At 35.2% G+C, this 21,976-nt stretch overlaps 1 protein-coding gene across 3 annotated transcripts in view; it reads right to left on the reverse strand.

Annotated features, from left to right (window-relative positions):
* Window positions 1-21,976, reverse strand: part of unm_hu7910 (un-named hu7910) — a 143,132-nt gene that overhangs the window by 83,858 nt on the left and 37,298 nt on the right. For 2 of the 3 annotated variants that reach the window (XM_039754571.1, XM_039754572.1), the window contains exons 2-4: window positions 15,565-15,717; window positions 14,970-15,014; window positions 13,631-13,699 (exon numbers count right to left, since the gene is read on the reverse strand). In XM_039754571.1, the coding sequence (XP_039610505.1) occupies window positions 13,631-13,699; window positions 14,970-15,014; window positions 15,565-15,717 (267 nt within the window). The remainder of the gene's footprint in view (window positions 1-13,630; window positions 13,700-14,969; window positions 15,015-15,564; window positions 15,718-21,976) is intronic. The other variant, XM_039754573.1, reaches the window with a different exon arrangement.

Consider the following 21,976-nt stretch of genomic DNA (forward strand, 5'->3'; position numbering starts at 1 on the left):
CTCTGGGGTGCTCTTCCGTGTGTCGTCCCGTTGGGTGGAATCCCACAAGAGTTTAGAAAATGACTCACAGCAGCCATGATTCCTTTCAAAGGTAAATTGCAGGTTAATTTGTTTTATATATTTTTACTTTATATTTTGTATTAATCATTTTTATATGAATAGTTCTGGGTTGCGGAACGAATCATCAGAGTTTCCATTATTTCTTATGGGGAATACGATATAAGAGTGCTTTGGACCGAGAGCATGTTTCCGGAAACATTGGCACAAATGGCCAAGCATAACTATCTTCTCTTATTAGCAGATTACCCTCTTTTGATAGATCTTGTCTAAATAATTACCATAAACATGCAATCTTTCACAAGTGATTTTTCCCATGAGAGCTAAAGAGAAACAGAATAAAATTAGCTTGGCTAAAAACAATTGACTGTTCAGTTTAAACAGTCATTAATTCCTGTTAATCTTACATATCCCAAATTCTCAAACAGCTTTCTACTTATACATTGGCAATAACTTTAGTTATGGAATGGGGCAGCATCTTGTTAGGGAAATAAAAAATCAAATATAAATGGTAGGTAAGCAAAAATGTATTTTCTTGTGTATTCTGAACAGAAACTGTAATGTCTAGAAATAGATTACTATTTCCTGCTACTAAATGGCAGGTGATACAGTGTAAGAATTCCACCACATATTACAAGTTAACTCTGGTATTTTATTTGGTATAATTTGTTTTTTTAAGAAGAAAAATTAAAATGTGTTATTGCTCTTGTACCTGGATCAGTTAGTTACTTCTGCTCTCTATGTATGTTAAGCATCTACTCAGTATTTGAATGACAACTTAAGTTATCTTTGCTAGTGCTTAAATATCTATGTGGCCCTCTAGGTTGGACATTGTGGTATATGGCCGGCCGTTTATCCCAGCCAATACTCCCAAGCCACCAGGTGGAGCCCTCCCTGCAGTATGGAGGTTCCCCGAAGACCAGCAGGGCATCATGGACATTGCAGTTTTTATACGCAGCCCTGCTGGATGCCATGGGGGCCACTAGGAGATGCTGCAGGGGGGGAACAACGGTTATTTACCCTACGCCCCGGAAGTACGTCCAAGTCACATGGACAAGGGGAATGACGTGCTTCCGGGGTGAAGAAAAGGACTTTTACCTGACCCGGAAGTGATACAAGATCACATGGCCTGGGGATTAGGAACACTTTCGGGTCAGGGAATATAAAAGGATTGTGAGAGCTCCCAGACGGCGAGCTGAGCTGGGTGGTAGGAGGGCAACGCGTCTGGGAGTGGAGGATTGTGTATTATTGTTATTGTGATTTATTATATATGAGTATAGTGGAGGAGAGGGTGCTTTGTGCACTGTGGCGATTTGATAAAGTCATCATTTGGACTTTTATTTGGTGTCTGGAGTCATGGTCAGTGGTTCAAGGGAGCGATAGCGCCCCCTATCTGTCACAACGTAAAATATCACTATGCATACAAGCAAAATGAAATTAGTGAGAACAGCCACTTTTTCACTTACAAAGATGCAAGGAGTCTAAGCCTGTAGCATTATGTCCTAGCAAGGAACCAAATGCAAACATGGCAATACTCTATCAAAGGGTACACTCATGTGCTCAACCACAAATCACTCCTAAAGGGCTAATTTATGGTAGTCAGTCCATGTAACACATCATTTTTAAAATGTGTTTGGAATTCAGGAGAATCCAGAGGAAAAACACCATACAGACAAAGGTAATAGAAGCAAATTAAACACAGATAAATAACCAAGTCAGATTCAATTCCAATGTCCTTAGTAACCACTATGCCACCATGCTGCTTAGTTTTTATAACTTAAAAACACAAAACTGGAAGTATCTTATTGTTGCCAATATGAAAGACAAATGCATAAAAATATTGGATTTCATTATTAGAGGGTCAGGAACTCAGCATTATTCAATTCATATTTTGCTAACCTTTATTCTTTTCATTGCTGACACTGAAAACTGCACAATGCAAAAACTTTTACAATGCAATGTAAAATGCAGAGTCTGTTGCAAAATACTGCTAAATTCAATGCACCTAAAAACAGTAATCAAAAATGAATCTAAGAGAAACCAAGCAAACTACACAAATGGGGCTGAGTGTAAAGAGTTAACTGAGCTTGAAAAGTGCTTGAAAAAGGTACCTTTTGTTTTGACTTTTTTCTTAGCCAATCTTGCCGGCTTCTCGTCTGGTGTTTATTAAAAATAAAGCAGGTTACACATTTGCAAATGAAACTACTAAAAAGGGTAAAAAATTATGTGACTAGTTTGTCATACCCTTTCTGTAGAAAATAACAGAGTTAAAAAAATCATTATTTGCTGCTGTAATGATAAGGGGCACATTAAAGAGCAATATCCCAAAAGTTAGAATATATTTGATACTAATTTTGTGCAATCTTTTCTGGACAGTATATCATAAGATAGCTCAGATAAGCCACTTTATGCATATTACCTGTATTGCAGCACAATACCCCACACAAAACAAAACAATATTTTGCAGTAGTGTTAAACTTTGGATTTTGTTCTCTTGATGCTAGAAATGAATTAGCAATTACATAAAAGAAAAAGAAAAAATTCTGGAATGAGACGTTACATTATATATTAACCTTAACAAATGTCTAGGCATTCACCTGTTACAGTTTTTATAGCTGATTAAAGAAAATGAAAAAAGCCATCAAAATAATAAAACCATAATATTCATGAGATTTTTAGGTTTTAATTTACTTTAACCATATTGGTTTCTAGGTTACCAAGTATAAAACTGGTAAACATAATTTAAACTCAAACATCTCTGATAATAAATATAATTAACCATTGTTTGTTAAAATATTAATATTAATCAAAATAATTAATAGTGTTAAAATTAATACTTTAATGTTGAGGTTGTCACAGAAATACAGGGTTCAGGTTTATCTTCATTAATTGCATCTAACAAAATTTACTAGCAAACAGTGATTTTATCAGAATATTCACAATATTCTTCTAAAACGTTTCCTGCAACGTAAATGATAGATAATAGGCTGTACCGGCTTAGCTATTCATGCAGCAAAAGAGCCAAAGCTTTATTATATTTACAGTCTTGTATTAGTTTCTGTAGTTAAGCATTCCTAAAATACCTCTTTAATTCTGCATATATGACGCAAGAACGGTTCTTTGTTATTTATTAAGCAACTGATTGTGCAAAGAGCAAAAGCAGACTAGCCTAAATTCATGCATGTTATTTGGGTTTAAAATAGACATTATTTACAGACTTTTAATTGTAAAAACTGTAATGGACACTGAAAAAGGCACGACATAAACCTATTATAAACATAAACAATGTACTATCAATAAGGGAGTGATTTTTATAAAGCTTCCTGGTGGTGCAAATAATTCACTCATTACTCACAACAGCATGAAGCCCAACTAAAACTGAGCTGAATGACCATAACACAATAGTGCATAAATCACTTCACTGGCTTACAATAAAAGTTAGAAGCTCTTTCAAAAACCTTCTACTCAATTATAATATCAAAAATGGCCAGTCTATAGATTGGATTCAGAAGATTATTAATTTGTATTTGGCTGCATTCATCCTTCCCTCAATTCTGGTTAGTCTCCCTGTCTAGGCCACTGGCCAGAACTCCCCACAGCATGATGCTGACACCACCATGCTTTGCCATAGGAATGGTATTAGGAAAGTGTGTCTGGTCACCTGGTTGTGGCGAGACTGAACTATGCCTCTCCACAACCGGACCACAGAGGTCTAAAGAGTTCCTTGGACTTCATGGCTTTGCATTTACCGGACATACAATGTGACTTTTGAGACCTTATATGCAGTTCAATTTGTAACAGGTGGACATCAATCAAATTCAAGATGTCTCAAGAATAATTAAAACCAACACGATGCACCTGACCACAATTTGAAGTGCCACAGCAAATGGTCTGAATAATAAATAAAATATTTCAGTTTTGGATTTTAAATACATTTGCAATTCATCTCACAGAAGCTCCTTTGACCTCAATGTTTAAATTAAATGCTAATGACAAACTACTTTAACATAAAATATTCAAGTTAGTGATGCTGTTGATGTTGTTTCATTTCACGGTTGTATTGACTTTCAATTGTGCGGTTTTTGATCTGCCTTTTCCATTTTCTGTTTTCTTGTTAGTGTCCATGGTAGTACATGGTCTCAACTGGATAAGATGTATCCTTACATGTGATAGACCGATCTTCATATGCCTCATTTTCCAGATGAATTTGTTATTTGACTATGGACAGCTGGAATTTATATATTGTATTGAAAGTTTTTATTTTGCATTTAGATATTGCATGATGCTTTTAACTTTGTGTAAAGGATGCATTTTTTTACCTTATGAACCCAAAACAGTATACAAAGGTCATAAGTGAAAGAATGCTCGAAATGAATAAAATAAAATAAAAAAACTTAGAACTTAATTTATCCCCAGACATACCTGAAAGATACATTGCAAATGACTATGTATAATTTCATTTTAGATGTACAAGTAATCTATAGTGGATATGTTCAATTGTCAATTAAGGGAAAGAAAAGAGAGGGTTTTTTTTTTTACTTTTCAAAATGCAATTTACAGACTAAGGTTTGAAAATGGCATAGTGTTCACTAATAAAAGGAATATGACATTGAGATGGAAGAGTGCATAGAGTGATGAGATCTGGCCTTCAAGGTTACAATCAACAGCACATACTAAAGACCTTTAGAACTGACAACTTTACAGTCAATTATAAGTTTTGGCAACTGATAACACCCAAAAAATGCACAAGTAAAATTACTGCAAGTGTACAATTTAACTCGCTCCAATGGTCCATCAAACACCACTTCAGCTACAGCTCTATAGTGATATTTTTCATATGTCTAGAATTTTTAATAACTCATGATGCAGAAGCACCATGAAACAACACTCAACCATTAAACAAATACTCAAATTTAAAACAAAACAAAAAAAACCTGCGTAGATTCTATTTCACCTGAATTCTATAAGGAAGCAACCAATGCCAATGCATATATTCAAAGAAATGCATATATGATAGTATCTTGATTTTAGAAAGTCGTTTGATAAGGTACTACATAAGAGACTTGTGATCAAAATAAGAGTTCAAGGCACAGTGTTTATAGATGGGAACAAAATGGTCTTAAACAAGTTTTAAACACCAAGTAAAACAATAAAACATAACTGTAAAGACAATAAGCTTTTCTGCCAGAGCATCTTCTACTTCTCACTAAAATGTTTCATGTATAAACACTGATGCAATTTAAAATCACTCCCATGATGCTGAATATTTTAAAACACCATGGAGTGTTGTGTTTTTATGCACTCAGGTTACAAAAGCATACTTATTCTATTTAGGAATTCTGCTTTACTTGAAATATTAGGCAGAACACCTCTTTAGGTGTAGCAACTTTAATACAGGACTGTGAGCATACTTAATTGCCTTCAACTACAAAGATTCTTTTTACATGAATGAGAGATAGACCTTTATGTACAGTATAAACATTCATACACTGATACTAATTTCCTCACTGGAGCAATTTATGCAAAATTTATTCTCTGCACAATACTGCACACAGTGCCTTGTAGGTTCTTTTTTTTAAATCAGTGCACTTATCTTAATCAACTGTCTTATCGGTTTTATTGAAAGCATACAAGACACTTAAGTGCAGTCTTCCCAGTCACAGAACTTGCAATTTTAAGTCAGCTTGCTCACAATCTAGATAGTCAACTTTAGCCATGAATTTGTGAATGATCATATCAAGTTAAAATGCACCTCTAAAACAGATAAAGACCAACTTAGCGCCTTCACTTGAAGGGGGGCATTTTATATTTAGATTTTGAAAATGCATTGTGTACGACTGAGTAGTTTAAACAGAAATATTACAGTTTGCTGGAAAATACTGTCTCAAAATGGATGGAGGAATTTTTAATATCTTAAGTTAGTTGCACAGATTTTCTTCTTTTGTCCCAGTTTGTTTTAATGGGTAAAACATGGTCCGTATGGCACTAATGATATAGCCTATATGATATGCGTGGCTATGTAGAGCCATCCTAATTCTGTTCAGTTTGCATACATTCAAGCAGCGTTAAACGTATGCTTGATTGGTATATGCGTTCTAATATCGACTTAGTAGAAACAGTAGCAGATAATTATAAAATATAGAGGAGAAAACAAAATTTCACAAACTGCATTGGATCTAGGATAATCTGAGCCACCGTGCACGCAGACACCAGAGCACATGCCTCTCTGTGAAGTGGAAAGTGAGCAATTTATAGGAGTCTCCCAGCATCCTGGTTAGGTAATGGTTTTAGCTACAAAATAATCTTCACAACATAGACCTGTATAGGCAAGTGAGAAAATTTAAAAAGTGTAGTTTTAAACAGAGGCAGGGGAAACAGTATTGTTGTCAGAAAGATAATACTACATAAAATATTTTCAAATAAATAACTGCCTTCATAATTGGTACAAATTTATAGTTAATTACCACCACAGCTAGTAAATAAATGAATCACTATCAGTTCTTCCTTAGGAATTTTTATGACAAACATGCATGGTTCACCTAGTTCTGGCTTGAGTTTAAAACTGTTAAGGCATAAATGGGCATAGCACATGATGATTACAAAGCCATCAATTTAGAATTAAAATGCCAATAAAAAAATTGAATTAATTTAAATCCATCCCTTAAAACGTGCAATATTGTATGCATCCATGTGTTTTACAGCATTATGTTAACCAACTGTGCTGCAATTTCCTCCTTACATATACTGAAGACAACATGAGCCAGTTACTCAGTTTTGTATTTTGCAAGGACACATATATAAAAAAGTATAATTTAACCAGCAAATTTGTGAAAACGTTTTGGAGTGTAGTATTCTTATTTGCTTATACACATTCATTACACTTCTACAAAACATTCCAAAGACTGTGGTGTTGTGCAGTTCAAACAATGAGTCTACATTTGTGGTAAACCCAGCTCTGTTCATGAGAAATAATGCACGTTCCTGGTTCCCTTCAATTCAGAAAATTACCAAAACTACCTGTCAAGGAAAAGGCAAAGAGAGATCAATAAAATGGTATTATAGAATGCACTGTGTTTAGCTGAGATAGGTCTTTTTTTTTGGGTTTGTGATAAATGTTACAGGCTAGACAATCAAAGCCTATTAAACTTCCATACATTTTTTTACCAAACAAAATAAAGAAAATCAAACATTCATAAAGTATTGAAATTTCAAAAATTCCAAGGTCCAAAATTTGGTGCAAGACTAAAAACCAACACTGAAATTCAACATAACAGCAATGGTAAATAAGTAGCACTTTACACATTACCTAATAATTGACACTGATAGAGAATGAAAAGAAACTTCCTGTTAATAAGGTAGCAACATGCAGGTACATAACTGGCAGCGAAAAAAACATGAGCAGGCTACAATGTTTATAAAAATGAACATACAAAAAAAGCCATTCATTGAAGAGGGAAAATTTGTGCCAATAATGCACACAAGGCAGAGACAAACATTACGAAAAGATTACACTAACATACAATGTTAACATTCCTTATACTTTAGTACACATTTGCCACAGGAAGCATTTTGAAGTAACAAAATACATTATTTCTTTTGTCCTTGATCAAATAATTCATTTGTTCCAAGTATTCTTCAATGTCTTTTATTGAAACAAAACATATATAGGGAAGTTAACTGCATTCAAAAGAACTGAAGCTGCTTTGAAAAAAAAAAAAGCAAGCCGACTTCAAATTCCTTTTCCTTTGCCACACACACGAATGTTATGGTGACAACGAAAGATGCTGCTATTGATTTTGTAAGTCTAGGATTATGCAAGTCTTTTTACCCTGAACCCCTTCATTCTGTGACGTACCAGCAACATCCTCAGTAGCATCACTCTCTTCGTCTTCTAGTATTTCAAAAGGAGTCATTACATCATAAAGAAAACTGAGGAATGCATAAAACCAATCAGATCCCTCCTCTGCTAAAAGATTAAGTATTTCTTCAAGAGAATCCATATTCTCATTACTGCCATCTTTGGTCAAGCCTACATTAGAAAAAGAGGAAAGGAGAGAGAAAAAAAAAACAGGAAAGCGGTAATAGGGGAGGAAACTTTCTACAAGACAAATCTAAAGCAGACAGTTTGGAAACGAAAGGCTCTTATGAAGTAGAGGCCTCCCAGAAAAAAGAAAACAGAAAAGAACTTGCATATGTAAGCTTTGGGCAACTTATTACAGCAAACTCAGTCTGGCATTATTAAAAATAAAAAAAATATAAACATATTTATGTATTTTTTCACATTGAAAAATAATTAACTACTGCAAAACAAGAAGGAAGTAATATATTTTGCAAAAGACAGCAAAATCCCAAGCATCTCTTCTAACTGCAATAAATCAAAGCATTGGTCATTCACAGACACATTAATCTGTAATAGTGTGTATATAAACCAAAAGATGTTAAATAAATAAAAAAAGATTATCTCTTCTTCGACTGACCATCTTGAAGAGTTCTTCAACTACAGGCAAAAATTAGGACTAGAAATCAACATAAAATTAAGCACAAAATATTCAAATTACTTAGAACTTAAATCAATTTAGAAATGTAATATTTATTTTTTAACAAATTAATTGCTGTTTTAATATAGACATACAGCCAAACAAAATATGCATCATGCAATATAACACTTTTATAAAATAAACACCAATATGCTAAATTCTTAAATTAAAATAATGGAGAAATTAACAAAACAATGAAAAAAGCCAAGATATGTATCTGAGGTTTCAGAGAGTGAATAAAAAATCATCCAATCTTGGTTCATTATAAGGAAAATGAAATTCTAAGGTATATGTTCACATAGTAAACACGGTAGCTCCTTTATTCTATTGACTAAGAGCAGTGTACTACTTGAAGCAGTTCAGCTATAAACAGGTTTTCAGATTTTTCAGAGTTCCGACACATGTATTAAAAAACTAGCAGTAATAAACACTTTGGTAACACATTAGGAAAATTGGCCTCTGAAATACACAGATGCTAGAGGCTGATACAGCTTCTATTACAGAGCACAAGGTCTAGAAAAGGAAACCGGTGACAGATTTGTGCTTTATTTCCAAAACTACTGAAACTCAAAAACAAAAACCACAGAAAACAAACTTGCAAACATGTTTTACTTGGTGCCGTGCATTTAACCAGCAAAGCCACACTTCTTATTATAGCTGGAAAAGGAAGGCAGAGGAGAAGCAAAGCTTCAAACTTAAAATACATGCACAAGTTAAAAATTACTTTAACACAAAAGCAGAGAGACTTGCACATTATACACTTTGCATATGGTAGAAATCCATTAAAAGGACTATATTCTGCATGTCTGATAAAATAATTCATAAAACGGCAAACCATGCTGTAAATTAAAACACTTGCATACCGTAAATGCCAGTATTCTTAGCATAAGATAAAATTTTGTTACATCAAATTTCACGACACAAAGTACTGCCAATATGAAATTTGACTTTATATAATGTAATATAAGACCTCACCAAATGACAAATGAAACACAAAGTTAAACTAAATGTCATTTCTCAAAAATCAGGATATTTAAAAATCTCATTAAAAATCTAGAACCGAATTATGACATGCCAAACTGACTGCACTTTGGTAAAACCATTATTCACCGCGTGTAAAATGATGTGAAGATGAATGTTGTTGGAGTGAAAAATTAACATCACTGTCAGTGAAAGTAGACTGCTCCCACAGGTTAAGTGTTTCTCTTAATTAAGTAAACTGTATCCTTGGAGGAAAAACAGCAAAATCACAACACTGTTTCACTGATGCACCACAGGTTTGTTTTCCAATCTATTGACCGTCAAAGCACAAACCTATCATCATGTTAGTATAGCTCCCTTACTATACCCAAATGCTACTGGACTCAGCAAGCTGTAATTACTACATCCTTAACAAGCTGCGGATGTGAGTACAAGTGCTTGAGACAATGATACACCTTTCACATACATTATTTCAGAAATAGGTGTAGATTTTGCATTGTTCTCAACAGTAGACCTGTAGCATGACAGAGAGGGAATGCAGCCAATTTCCACTTTTCTGGTTAAACTACACATCTGTGCCTGCTACATCTATACAGAGCGAGTGAGTTTTTTCAACTGCACAGGACATTGTCAGAGTGGGGAGATCTCAACTTCATGCAAAATGTTGACTTTGTTTTTCTTAAACTATAGCATTAGAAGTTGTTCATAGATCCAGTTAAGACCCCCATCTAACAGGTCAAAAAAGGCGACCAAGCAAGAAATAAAAGGAGAGTCAATTTAATGGTTTTGCACTGCAGTAATGTTATAAAATAGGTTTACAGAGTCATTATTCTAACCTATATAGAGTACAGTGAAATTCTTACTTGGATGTGCTAATCAACACTGCAACACACCTTTTGTTACCACAATGCAAATATTTTACATTGATATTTAAGATTTATTTTAATAAAAAAAGAAAAAGCTTACAAAAACTTACATTATAACTTGTTCATTTGTGTAATTATTTGAATTTACTTTGTAGTGTTTTGATTTATGAATGTCTAGTAGTAAGTAAAACTAAACATACAATAATTATGTTTAATTTTCATAAAATAATTACACTGTATCATGGGACTAGTGTATGCCTCATATTCTATAGAACTTACAAGTCAAAGGCCTATTTAACTAAAAGAAAATTTACATGTTTAGAAAAAAATATTTGTATCTGTAACTCTAACTAAACTAATGGAATAAAACCAAATATTCATAAAACCAAAGCCACAGCTTTGATTTTTTTCTATTTAGCACACATCATAGAGGTCATCACCAAAAGAATATAGTTAGAAGAAGTAAAGTGCATTGGTTTGGACCCAAGTCTTCATGCACTGAGGAGGGAAAAACTAGAATGTTACAGACTATAAAATATATTGCTATAAATAAAAATTACAAATGTGTCTTTTCACCTCAAAATTAGGGTAAATACTGTTGAACATTTAATTTGATTTTCTTAACAACAATTTATCCTTGCATTAATTTTTTGACCTAATTTGTGCGCATGTTTGGTGTATAAGCCTCAATAATGATTAAGGAAGTAAACATTGTTTTAATAGTCTGATTAATTTAGAATGAATTTAAACTTTACACTTAAAATGACAACAAAGAGCTAAACCTGCTGGTTTAAGATGGCTGGTTTTACACAAGGAACATACAGTAATCCCTTGCTGTATCGCGCTTCGATATTCGCGGCTTCACTCTATCGCAGATTTTATATGTAAGCATATCTAAATATGTAACACGGATTTTTCGCTGCTTCGCGGTTTCTGCAGACAATGGGTCTTTTTACTTACAGTACATGCTTCCTCAGTTGGTTTGCCCAGTTGATTTCATAAAAGGGACGCTATTGGCGGATGGCTGAGAAGCTAACCAATCAGAGTATGCAGTTAAGTTCCTGTGTGCTGAATGGCTCAGCAACGGAGCGCCGAATTCGATTCCGCGGCGTTAACCAGGAAGTCTTGTCTCACTCATTCAGCATCAACGTGTTTCGCTGTGTAAAGAGTTAACTTTTGTGCTCTTTTGTGTTTCTTTGTGTGTAGTCAAGCCTTTCGTTATGGCTCCAAAACGATCTGCTCCTGTTACTGCTTCAGGGGCCGTGCCCAAGCACCAACGGAAGATGCTAGCGAATGCCGAAAAGGTAAAAGTTTTGGATATGTTGAAGGAAGAGAAAAGCTACACCGCTGTAGGACGCCATTACGGCATCAATGAGTCCATGATTCTTTTTATTTAGAAAGGAGGAAAAGAATATAAGATCTACGGCCACAGTGTCCTTTTGTTGTAAGTGGACGTAATAAGGCAGTAGTCCGGATGGAATCTGCTTTAGGGATTTGGATTGAAGACTGCCAGAAGAAGAACAACGGCGGTGCTACACAGTCGCCTGAAGAGGCTCCTTTAGAAGGGCTGTAACGCTCTCCTTTATTGTGCAGTAAAATTAAACTCATAGTTATCAGACAAGTCGTCGTGTCATTGTTAGTGAGTAACCATAATTAATTTTCTACTTACAGTACTTAGTACATGTACGTATGTTTAGTGTCACTGTACACACATTTACTGCATACAATTTTTCTTGCATTGTACGTATTTATTGCTGGTGGCCTGTCTATAGTAATGCCTATAATATATGTGATATCAGAGACGCTTGATATTTTTAAAATAATATTTAGGTTTTACTGTATATAAACAGTGTGTTTACATACATAATTTCAATGAATCTTACCTAATATCTAAGAGAATACAAAGGGTTTATGCCGTATAACTGTGTGGGGAATATTTATAAACAGTGTGGGAGAGTTTATAAGGGCTTAAAATATATAAAAATAACCATATAAACATATGGTTTCTACTTCACAGATTTTCACCTATCGCAGGGGTTTCTGGAACGCAACCCCCGCGATCGAGGAGGGATTACAGTACTGCAATCACGCTATAACAAAAACAATAAAAAACTACAGGGTATTAAAGCTATGCAATGCTGCAACTGAAATTGTATTCCCAAAATTATTATAATGAATGCAAGCAGCAAGTAAATGGCAAAAAAAAAAAAATATTGCACTTCTTAGCTTTCACTCCAAGTATGGCTAACAGTACCACTTATATGCTTAAAGTTTAGTGCATAGGTTTCTGGTGCATTCTTCTACTGTCTGGAATACTCACTTAATATCTGCATTTGAAATCTGTTCAAAACTCATGCAAACACAGAAGAAAAATGCATACAATGATCAAGTTGCCTGACCTGCGAACACTCATTGAAGCAGTAAATCCCTGTTAGCCAAATATGTTCAATAAAATTTAACCACTTCTTTACAGTTCTTCTGCATAAAAAACCCAAGGTATAAAAACAAAGATTTATGCTAGTGTCAAGTAAGGCATTGTAACTACTTTAAAAATGGTAACAGAAAACCAGGATTACTACAGAAATGATTGATCTACTAAACATTAATAAAACTGAAAAAAACAACAAAACAATTAAATACAAGAATAGCACTGTCCAGAAAGTGCCGTTTCTTATGGGGACATAATGAGAAACCAAGAACAAAGCTTTTCAATAAAATGATGACTGTCTTGTGTACCTAGCAACAGGTGACTTGTATATGGGAATATTCAGAGTGCAGCAAGTCTGGCAATAAGACTTGCAAATTTACTTTCTGTTATATATTATAAATGCATAGGTAACAGGGGACAATACAGTCAGGGAGAGCTCAAAGACCTATGCATCAGTTACTTTCCAAATTTTACTTGTCTGCAAAAGTGACGGTACATGCACTGCCCCAAATTAAGCTATATGTCTGGAAAATGAGAAAGAGTATAGTTTGTGTGTATCCAATTCACAAATGTAGAAGAAGTTTAAAATTATAAGATTTATTTGCACTGAAGAATCCATGCATAGGCATAGGCAAGGCAAAAACAGTAACAGGCTTTCAAATTGCATAGGACAATATTTTAAATAACAGAAGTAAACCAAAGTCAGTCATGCAAACATAAATTAATCATTTTGTCATATGAAAATAAATTAATTCACTTGCCTAGTAATACTTTTGCATCTTCCACATCAAAGTCACCATCCCCATCAGCATCATAGACGCCCAATTTACCTAACAGGCAAAAAAATAAAATTAACTATTATTTCAAAAGGCTAATACTGAAATATTAAATCCGCAGTAAACATGTATCACTTTTTCTTTTAAATAAACCATTTATTGAACATGCTATAAAATGGAGATTTATTCAGAACCAATGTAACACTAAATACCATATTTTTTTGTTTGATAGCAGTTGTTACAAAACATACACATAGGCAAGAATAATGCATTTTAAAAATAAAATTTTTGTATTAAAAAAAAATACTAAAAACAGATTTGTGATTATTAAACATGTGAAACAATTAAGGTTCACCTCACTCCCAAAAAGAGCCAAAGTTTGATTTGAATGCACATAGTACTTGTATTAGAATTTTGTAGTAAGTAGGTGAACTTTAGCAGTAGGCATCATTTCTTTTACACAAATAAGTGAAATCAGTAAAATTGAAGAGTTCACTTTGCCATCTAGAGGATTTCAAAAGAAATGCACTTTTTTATGCAACAATTAAAATGCACATAACAGAACACTTGTCATCAAGTACATCAATGATGCATCACAATGAAAAATACTGTGATTAAAAAGGAGTGTTTTTCATGGCTTAATATTTTGCTTGCAAAATGCAAAAAACTTGAAATTCAGAACAATGATCAGAAACACTATTCCTGCAGCGTTCTCTCCTTGCTTAAATGTTTCTCTCATTTTGAACATTCCTCTCTCACTATGCTAATTGCCAATTACATAGATAGATGGATATATAGATATTATGCCTTACTTTACAGTTAAACACTTAAAACACTGGTGAGTACTTGTTAGATTAATTAACCACTCTATGCTAGCCCTCTGCAAGCATGCTTTCGCACATTCTGATATGGAATGGTAAACTGTGAAGCACTGGTTCATGCTTATGTTCAGCACTACCAAGATAGGCAGCAACTTGCATAACAAAAAATGGATAAGCAGGTAGGAAAATATGAGATATATTTGATTGAAAATACTTTTTTGATTTACAATGGGAAGGTTTAAACACCAAAAAAGTGTTGTTCAACTTCACAGCAGAATGAAAATGAATGTATTTAATTAACAAATTTTCAGTATAACTCAGCCTTGGTTTGCATCTGATCATAGTTGTATTGTGTTTATTTTTTGAGTTACATTGTACAGGTTCAACACAATTCACAATGCTGTATTCCCAAAACGGCATCCAATTTAAACATAAAATGTACCTTAAATAGAGTACACAATACATGAAGAACAGGCAATTTATGTATTTTAAACATTACATACCTTGTAATACTTCTGATATGTTATAACGAATGTCCTTTGCTCGGGCTGCATGCATCACAAAAAATATTAGAAGCATTATGGGTTAATGAACAGAATAATTATTCATGGCATTACAAAGAATACAGTTTACAGGGCCAATTGCCATACTGCAGTTTTCACATACAAAAACCCAGCAAAAAACGGACAAGAAAATGTAACAGTAGTCAAACAAAGTGATTGAACAATCAATGACAGATAAATGCTAATTGTGATACCGCAGTCCATGTCAAATAAATACTACTCTGAAATGGTTACTTTTTTGGCTAAAATTTCTGCTACATAACTTTGGAAACTAAATATATATTTATACAAAAATAATCTAGAAATGCTGGGTGTTTTTGTTTTGAAAACCTAGAATTTAGTGTTTTAAAAATAATTGCCAAAACCTCATGCATAAAATATGTATAAATTAAAGTCAGCAGTTAGACAGATATAATATTTCATCGTTGTAGAAAGACTTTGATTAAACAAACTGCTTTCCACACATTTACATAGAATTACTAATAAGGACTAATAACATGTATTAAAACTAACAAAGATTAGACATGCAACTTACCAAGCACTTCTTCATAATCTACCACATCAAACCAAACCAATGCTACTGAAGTCCAGGCTCCCAACAATGCAATCACAATAAACCAGGTAAAAAATGATTTTCCAGAGAATCCTCCTCCTTTCTTCCCATTTTTGCTTCCTACATTCTTTCCATCTGTTAGGAAAAACAGAAAGAAGCACCATACTATAACATACTGTTTTTAATAAAGATTTAAAAAGCAACAGCCATACTTTTAAAAAAAAAAAAAAAAAAAGGTCCAAACACTTAAAAGATTTTGCAAAACATTTCATGATCCAAAAACAAACAAATCAACAATGAAACACTTAAACAGATCAACCTAGAAGCTGTGACCATTTATTGTACCATTACAACAAAAATTTTAAAAGTCTTAGACTTAATAAATTTGACCTACTTGATTTTACCAAGAATGTTACAAAAAGATGGGCTATTTATACACTTCTTTAACAGATTATTCATTCTCTGTGGATGAATTAAAAAATATATATATATGAAAAGGCACCAAACGCTCATCTCACAAATCCAGCTGGTCAACTCTCTACACCTGAATAATTTCATAGGACAGCCTATAACTATGCACAAAATATCACAGATTTTATTTTTTAGTAAATGAAATACAGGTTTAAATTGGTCACTAGTAACTAGATCTTCTAAATCCAGCCTGTGAGAGAACATTGTCTTCTTATCCTGCTAGCCCTTCAGTCAAACCTGGAGTTCATCCCATTAAATATATGCAGAATTTTTCGTTAAACAGAGATAAAGCTGGCTCAACTCATGCATGTAATCACTTCAAATATGCTAGAAAGAGGGATATGGTACACACATTAAATTCAATATTTAAGCACTTACAGTGAACTGCACCAATGGCCTGCCTTTCTCCCATGTTTACAAATCTTATTAAAAGACCATGAGACATTTTTCATTTTAGGAGGTTTTTTGGGGGTTTTTTTTGGTCAAATCCATTGACTTATTCATTTCAATTTCACCCAGTCTCACTCACTGCTCTGATGCTGTTATCACCCTAATCCTCATCTACAAAAACAAATTATGCTAAACGTAAACACAGTCTTAATGAAGAGTAGAAAATATGCAATCATTCTGGAGCAGTTCTTTTATCTACAGTAGGTCTTTTCTATCATATTGACTTTTTGCACTTCTAAGGTTTTTTATTTTGCATTTAAACACATTATTCTTAATTAGCAAGACATTTTTGCAAATGCCTTTTGAACATAGACCATAATTCTCTATTACCCTTGTCATTCTCTTTCCTCTCAATTTCTTATTTTTTTCATGGTTCGTATTCTGAAACATGAGGAATCCTCAATTTTGGACAAATACTTTTACTGAGTAGCACACAAGATTCTCCTGACACACATAAAAATGTATACAGTATATATTATATATACAAAAATATAAAAGGGTCCCATAAACAAATTCTCATGCATTTTGTGAGCTTAATGAATCTGAATTACTACACTAAGACCTGTTGGTTACAGCCAAATATGACTCTAAGGAAATACAACGATCATTCATAAAATATTCTTGCATATTGAAATAATTGATATTGGTAGCTGAAACATTGATTAAATTGCAAATATACATGCATTTATTTGTTTTAATTTTAATTTTTTTTTTTAAAAAAACACAGTGTGGTGTGTCACCTTTTCACATTTTTTGGTTACATCATTAGCAGTTTCGATTCAAACAGTTTAGTAGCTGTGATACACAAACACAATCAAAAACTGAAAATGCATTTTAACGAGTAGTGTAACTGGAATCCGGGTAAATTACATTTGGATACGATTAGTTTAGGAAATGAGCAATTAAACGGGTCTTTCAGAACACCAACCCGTTATCAGGGGCCATGTATAACATGTTTTAAATACAGATGATGCAGGCTGTGTTAAAAAGGTCCACACGTCACACACACACTGAATTAAGGCATCAATGTTAACAAAAATAAACTATTTTATAACATGATGTTCTCCTGTTGAAGACCCCAGTATTTGTTGTACACTACTGAAATATGTCCAGAAGTGGAGGAACATCAAATTCTCACTTTGCTTATTACAAAGGACTATGGATCCACAGAGGAATTATTTTTCTTACAAATGCTATAGATTGGAAAAGAGGGTGACTAAAACTCCAATGTCACCTAACCATGTATTTTGTCAGTTGTTGGACTGTTTCTATGACATTAGAACACTAGACGAGAACAGGCCATTCAGCTTGCCAGTCCTATCCACTTATTTCTTCCAAGAAAACATCAAGTCGAGTTTTGAAAGTCCCTAACGTCTTAATGTCTACCACACGACTCGTTCTTTGTGTAAAGAAAAACTTCCTAATGTTTGTACGAAATTTACCCTTAACAAGTTTCCAACTGTGTCCCCGTGTTCTTGATGAACTCATTTTAAAATAACAGTTTCAATCCACTGTACTAATTCCCTTCATAATTCTAAACACTTCAATCATGTCACCTCTTAGTCTTCTTTTGCTTAAACTGTATAGGCTCAGCTCTTTTAATCTTTCCTCATAATTCAACCCCTGTAGCCCTGGAATCAGTGTAGTTACTCTTCTCTGGACCTTTTCTAGCGCTGCAATGTCCTTTTTGTAGCCTAGAGACCAAAGCTGCACACAGTACTCAAGATGAGGCCTCACCAGTGAATTATAAAGGTTGAGCATAACCTCCTTGGACTTGTACACCACACATAGTGCTATATATCCTAACATTCTGTTAGCCTTCTTAATGGCTTCTGAACACTGTTGGGAAGTCGATAGCTTAGACCAGGGGTCGGGAACCTATGGCTCGCGAGCCAGATGTGGCTCTTTTGATGGCTGCATCTGGCTCGCAGACAAATCTTTTATAAAAAAATAATAACGTTAAAAAATATAAAACATTCTTATGTATTTTAATCCATTCATTTCCTACCGCTCATGTTCATGGTTGCGGGTGGCTGGAGCCAATCACAGCTGTCCTCTGGGACAACACCAAATTTTTATTGGATAATGCGTAACGTACGCGGGTCGTTGTGAGGTCAGGAAGTAAACTTTTAATCAAGTAGTCAGCTAGCTAATTGCAGAAAACCTTTTATCGAAGAAGATGGCTAAAAGAAAAAGATGAGGAGTATCGTACTTTTCAGCAAGAATGGACAGAGGAATTCGCCTTTGTGGAGAGAGCAGGTTCTGCAGTGTGTCTAATATGCAATGATAAAATTGCATCGATGAAACGGCCAAATATAAAGCGGCACTTCAACACACGCCATGCTACATTTGCATCGAAATATCCTGCGGGGGACAGCAGGAAGAAAGCATGTCAAGAGCTACTGTGCAGAGTGCAAGCTAGTCAGCAGCAACTCCGTGTTTGGACCCAACAAGGTGACTGGAATTCGGCTAGCTTTGCTGGTGCTTTAGCGATTGTGAGAAACGGAATGCCATTCACAGATGGGGAGTATGCCAAAACATTCATGCTTGATGTTGCCAATGAACGTTTTGACGACTTTTCGGATAAAGACAAGATAATCAAACGAATAAAAGACATGCCTCTGTCGGCAAGAACTGTTCACGATCGTACCATCATGATGGCAAATCAAATTGAGGCAACACAAGTGAAGGATATAAATGCAGCACCATTCTTTTCTCTCGCTTTGGATGAGTCAACAGACGTAAGCCATTTTTATCCTAGTTCAGTGTGATTGCAAGGTATGCTGTCGGTGACACACTACGTGAGGAAAGTCTTGCTGTTTTGCCTATGAAAGGGACAATAAGAGGGGAGGATTTATTCAAGTCTTTCACTGAGCTCGCTAAAGAAAAAAAATCTACCGATGGATAAACTTATTTCGGTGTGTACCGATGGTGCTCCGTGCATGGTGGGGAAAAACAGAGGATTCGTAGCGCTTCTTCGTGAACATGAAAAGAGACCCATCCTAAGTTTTCACTGCATCCTACATCAGGAGGCGCTTTGTGCTCAGATGTGTGGCGAGCAGCTTGGTGAGGTGATGTCGCTGGTCATTCGGGTGGTTAACTGTATTGTTGCCCGAGCTTTAAATGATCGCCAATTTAAAACACTGCTGGATGAAGTTGGGAATAATTATTCTGGTCTGCTTCTGCACAGCATGTGCGTTGGTTGTCAAGAGGAAAGGTGCTCAGCCGTTTCGCGGATTGTCTGAGCAAAATCCGGACTTTTCTTGAAATGAAAAACGTCGAGCATCCTGAGTTAGCTAACACTGAGTGGCTCCTGAAGTTCTACTATCTCGTAGACATGACTGAACATCTGAACCAGCTCAATGTGAAAATGCAAGGCATTGGAAATACAGTCTTATCCCTTCAACAAGCAGTGTTTGCATTTGAAAACTAGCTAGAACTCTTCATCGCCGACATTGAAACAGGTCGTCTACTACACTTTGAAAAACCGGAGAGTTTAAAGATGCATGCACAGCAAGTGACCCTGCTCAACATCTTGATCTTCAGCAGCTAGCAGGCTTCACATCTAATCTCCTGCAGTCATTCAAAGCGCACTTTGGAGAATTTCGTGAGCGCACTCGTCTTTTTAAGTTCATCACCCATCCACACGAGTGTGCAGTGGACAGCGCCGACCTGAGTTACATCCCCGGTGTCTCCGTCAGAGATTTTGAGCTACAAGCTGCTGATCTGAAGGCCTCAGACATGTGGGTGAATAAGTTCAAGTCACTGAATGAAGATTTGGAAAGACTTGCATGACAGCAAGCAGAGTTGGCGAGCAAACACAAGTGGGAAGAAATGAAAAAACTTCAACCCGCGGACCAGCTGATTCAAAACTTGGAATGCACTTCCCGTCACATACCACTCACTGCAGCGTGTGAGTATTGCTGTACTGACAATGTTTGGCTCTACGTATGCATGTGAGCAGTCTTTCTCACATCTAAAGAACATTAAGACCAACCTACGATCACGTTTAACGGATGGAAGCCTCAACGCCTGCATGAAGCTTAACCTCACCACGTATCAACCAGACTACAAAGCCATCAGCAAAACCATGCAGCACCAGAAGTCGCATTAATGGTAAGAAGTACTTCATTCATCATGGGTTAGCAACAGCATAACAACGTTATTAAAAAGAATTCAGAGACTTATTGTACTTTAAAAGTGTTGGTCTTACATAAAATGCACACATTTACTTGTATTTAGTTTTAAACATATTGTATGGCTCTCACGGAATTACATTTTAAAATATGTGGCGTTTATGGCTCTCTCAGCCAAAAAGGTTCCCGACACCTGGCTTAGACTAATCACTATGACTCCTAAATCCTTTTCATAAGGTGTACTCTCAATTTTCCGACCGCCCATGGTGTATTCAAACCTAACATTTTTACTTCCTATGTGTAATACTTTACATTTACTGACATTAAATTTCATCTAACACAAATCTGCCCAATTCTGTATGCTATCCAAATCTTTCTGTAATGATAACAGATACCAAATTATCTGCTAATCCAGCTATCTTGGTATCATCTGCAAACTTAATCAGCTTGTTACTTATATTCCTATCTAAATAATTTATATACATTAAAAATAGCAAAGGCTAGGGCTGGGCGATATATCAAAAATTTATCGTTACCGAAATTTATGACTCTCATCGACGTCATTTTGCCCATATCGGTAAATTCGGTATTTTAAAAAAAAAAGAAAAGGCATGTGCAGGTTGGCGATGTTCATGTCCCTTTAAGACGCTGTGCTACGTTACAGACTTGACGGGGTGGAGTCACATGACTCTACTACCTGTAACAAGACGAGACACGGGTGAACAAATGGAGGACGATTTAAATGTTGAAGCAGCAGCGACGAAGGTAGAGCTGGTGGAGGAGGAAGAGGAGACGCTTGTTAACAAAAAAAATGCATCATCAATCGTTTGGCAACATTTTGGATTCAACAAGGATGATATTGATCAAAAAATTGTTAAATGTAAACTCTGCAAAAAGACTGTTGCGTCAAGTCAAGGTAACACAACCAACCTCTTCCACCACCTGCAGCACAACCATGTGATTCAATTCGAAGACATAAAAAGCTCAAAGCGAGAAGAGATTAGGAGGACCAGCAAAAACGCCTCTTCCTCCACCAGGCAGCGGTCAATAACCGAAGCATTTGCTAGTACTCAACTATATGAGCGAACTTCAAAAAGATGGCAAGAAATCACAAATGCTATAGGCTACCACATAGCAAAAGACATGGCTCCTATTGCTACAGTGGAACGCAATGGGTTCAGACACTTCATGAAAATAATTGACAAGAGATACGAACTCCCATCACGAAAATATTTTTCAAAAACTATCATTCCCAGCATGTACAGCACAGAGAGGAAAAAGGTTGCTGCTGAATTGAGATACGTTAAGCACGTTGCAGCCACATCCGATCTCTGGTC

The sequence above is a fragment of the Polypterus senegalus genome, chromosome 5 (genome assembly GCF_016835505.1).
Source record: "Polypterus senegalus isolate Bchr_013 chromosome 5, ASM1683550v1, whole genome shotgun sequence".
Taxonomy (NCBI): domain Eukaryota; kingdom Metazoa; phylum Chordata; class Cladistia; order Polypteriformes; family Polypteridae; genus Polypterus; species Polypterus senegalus.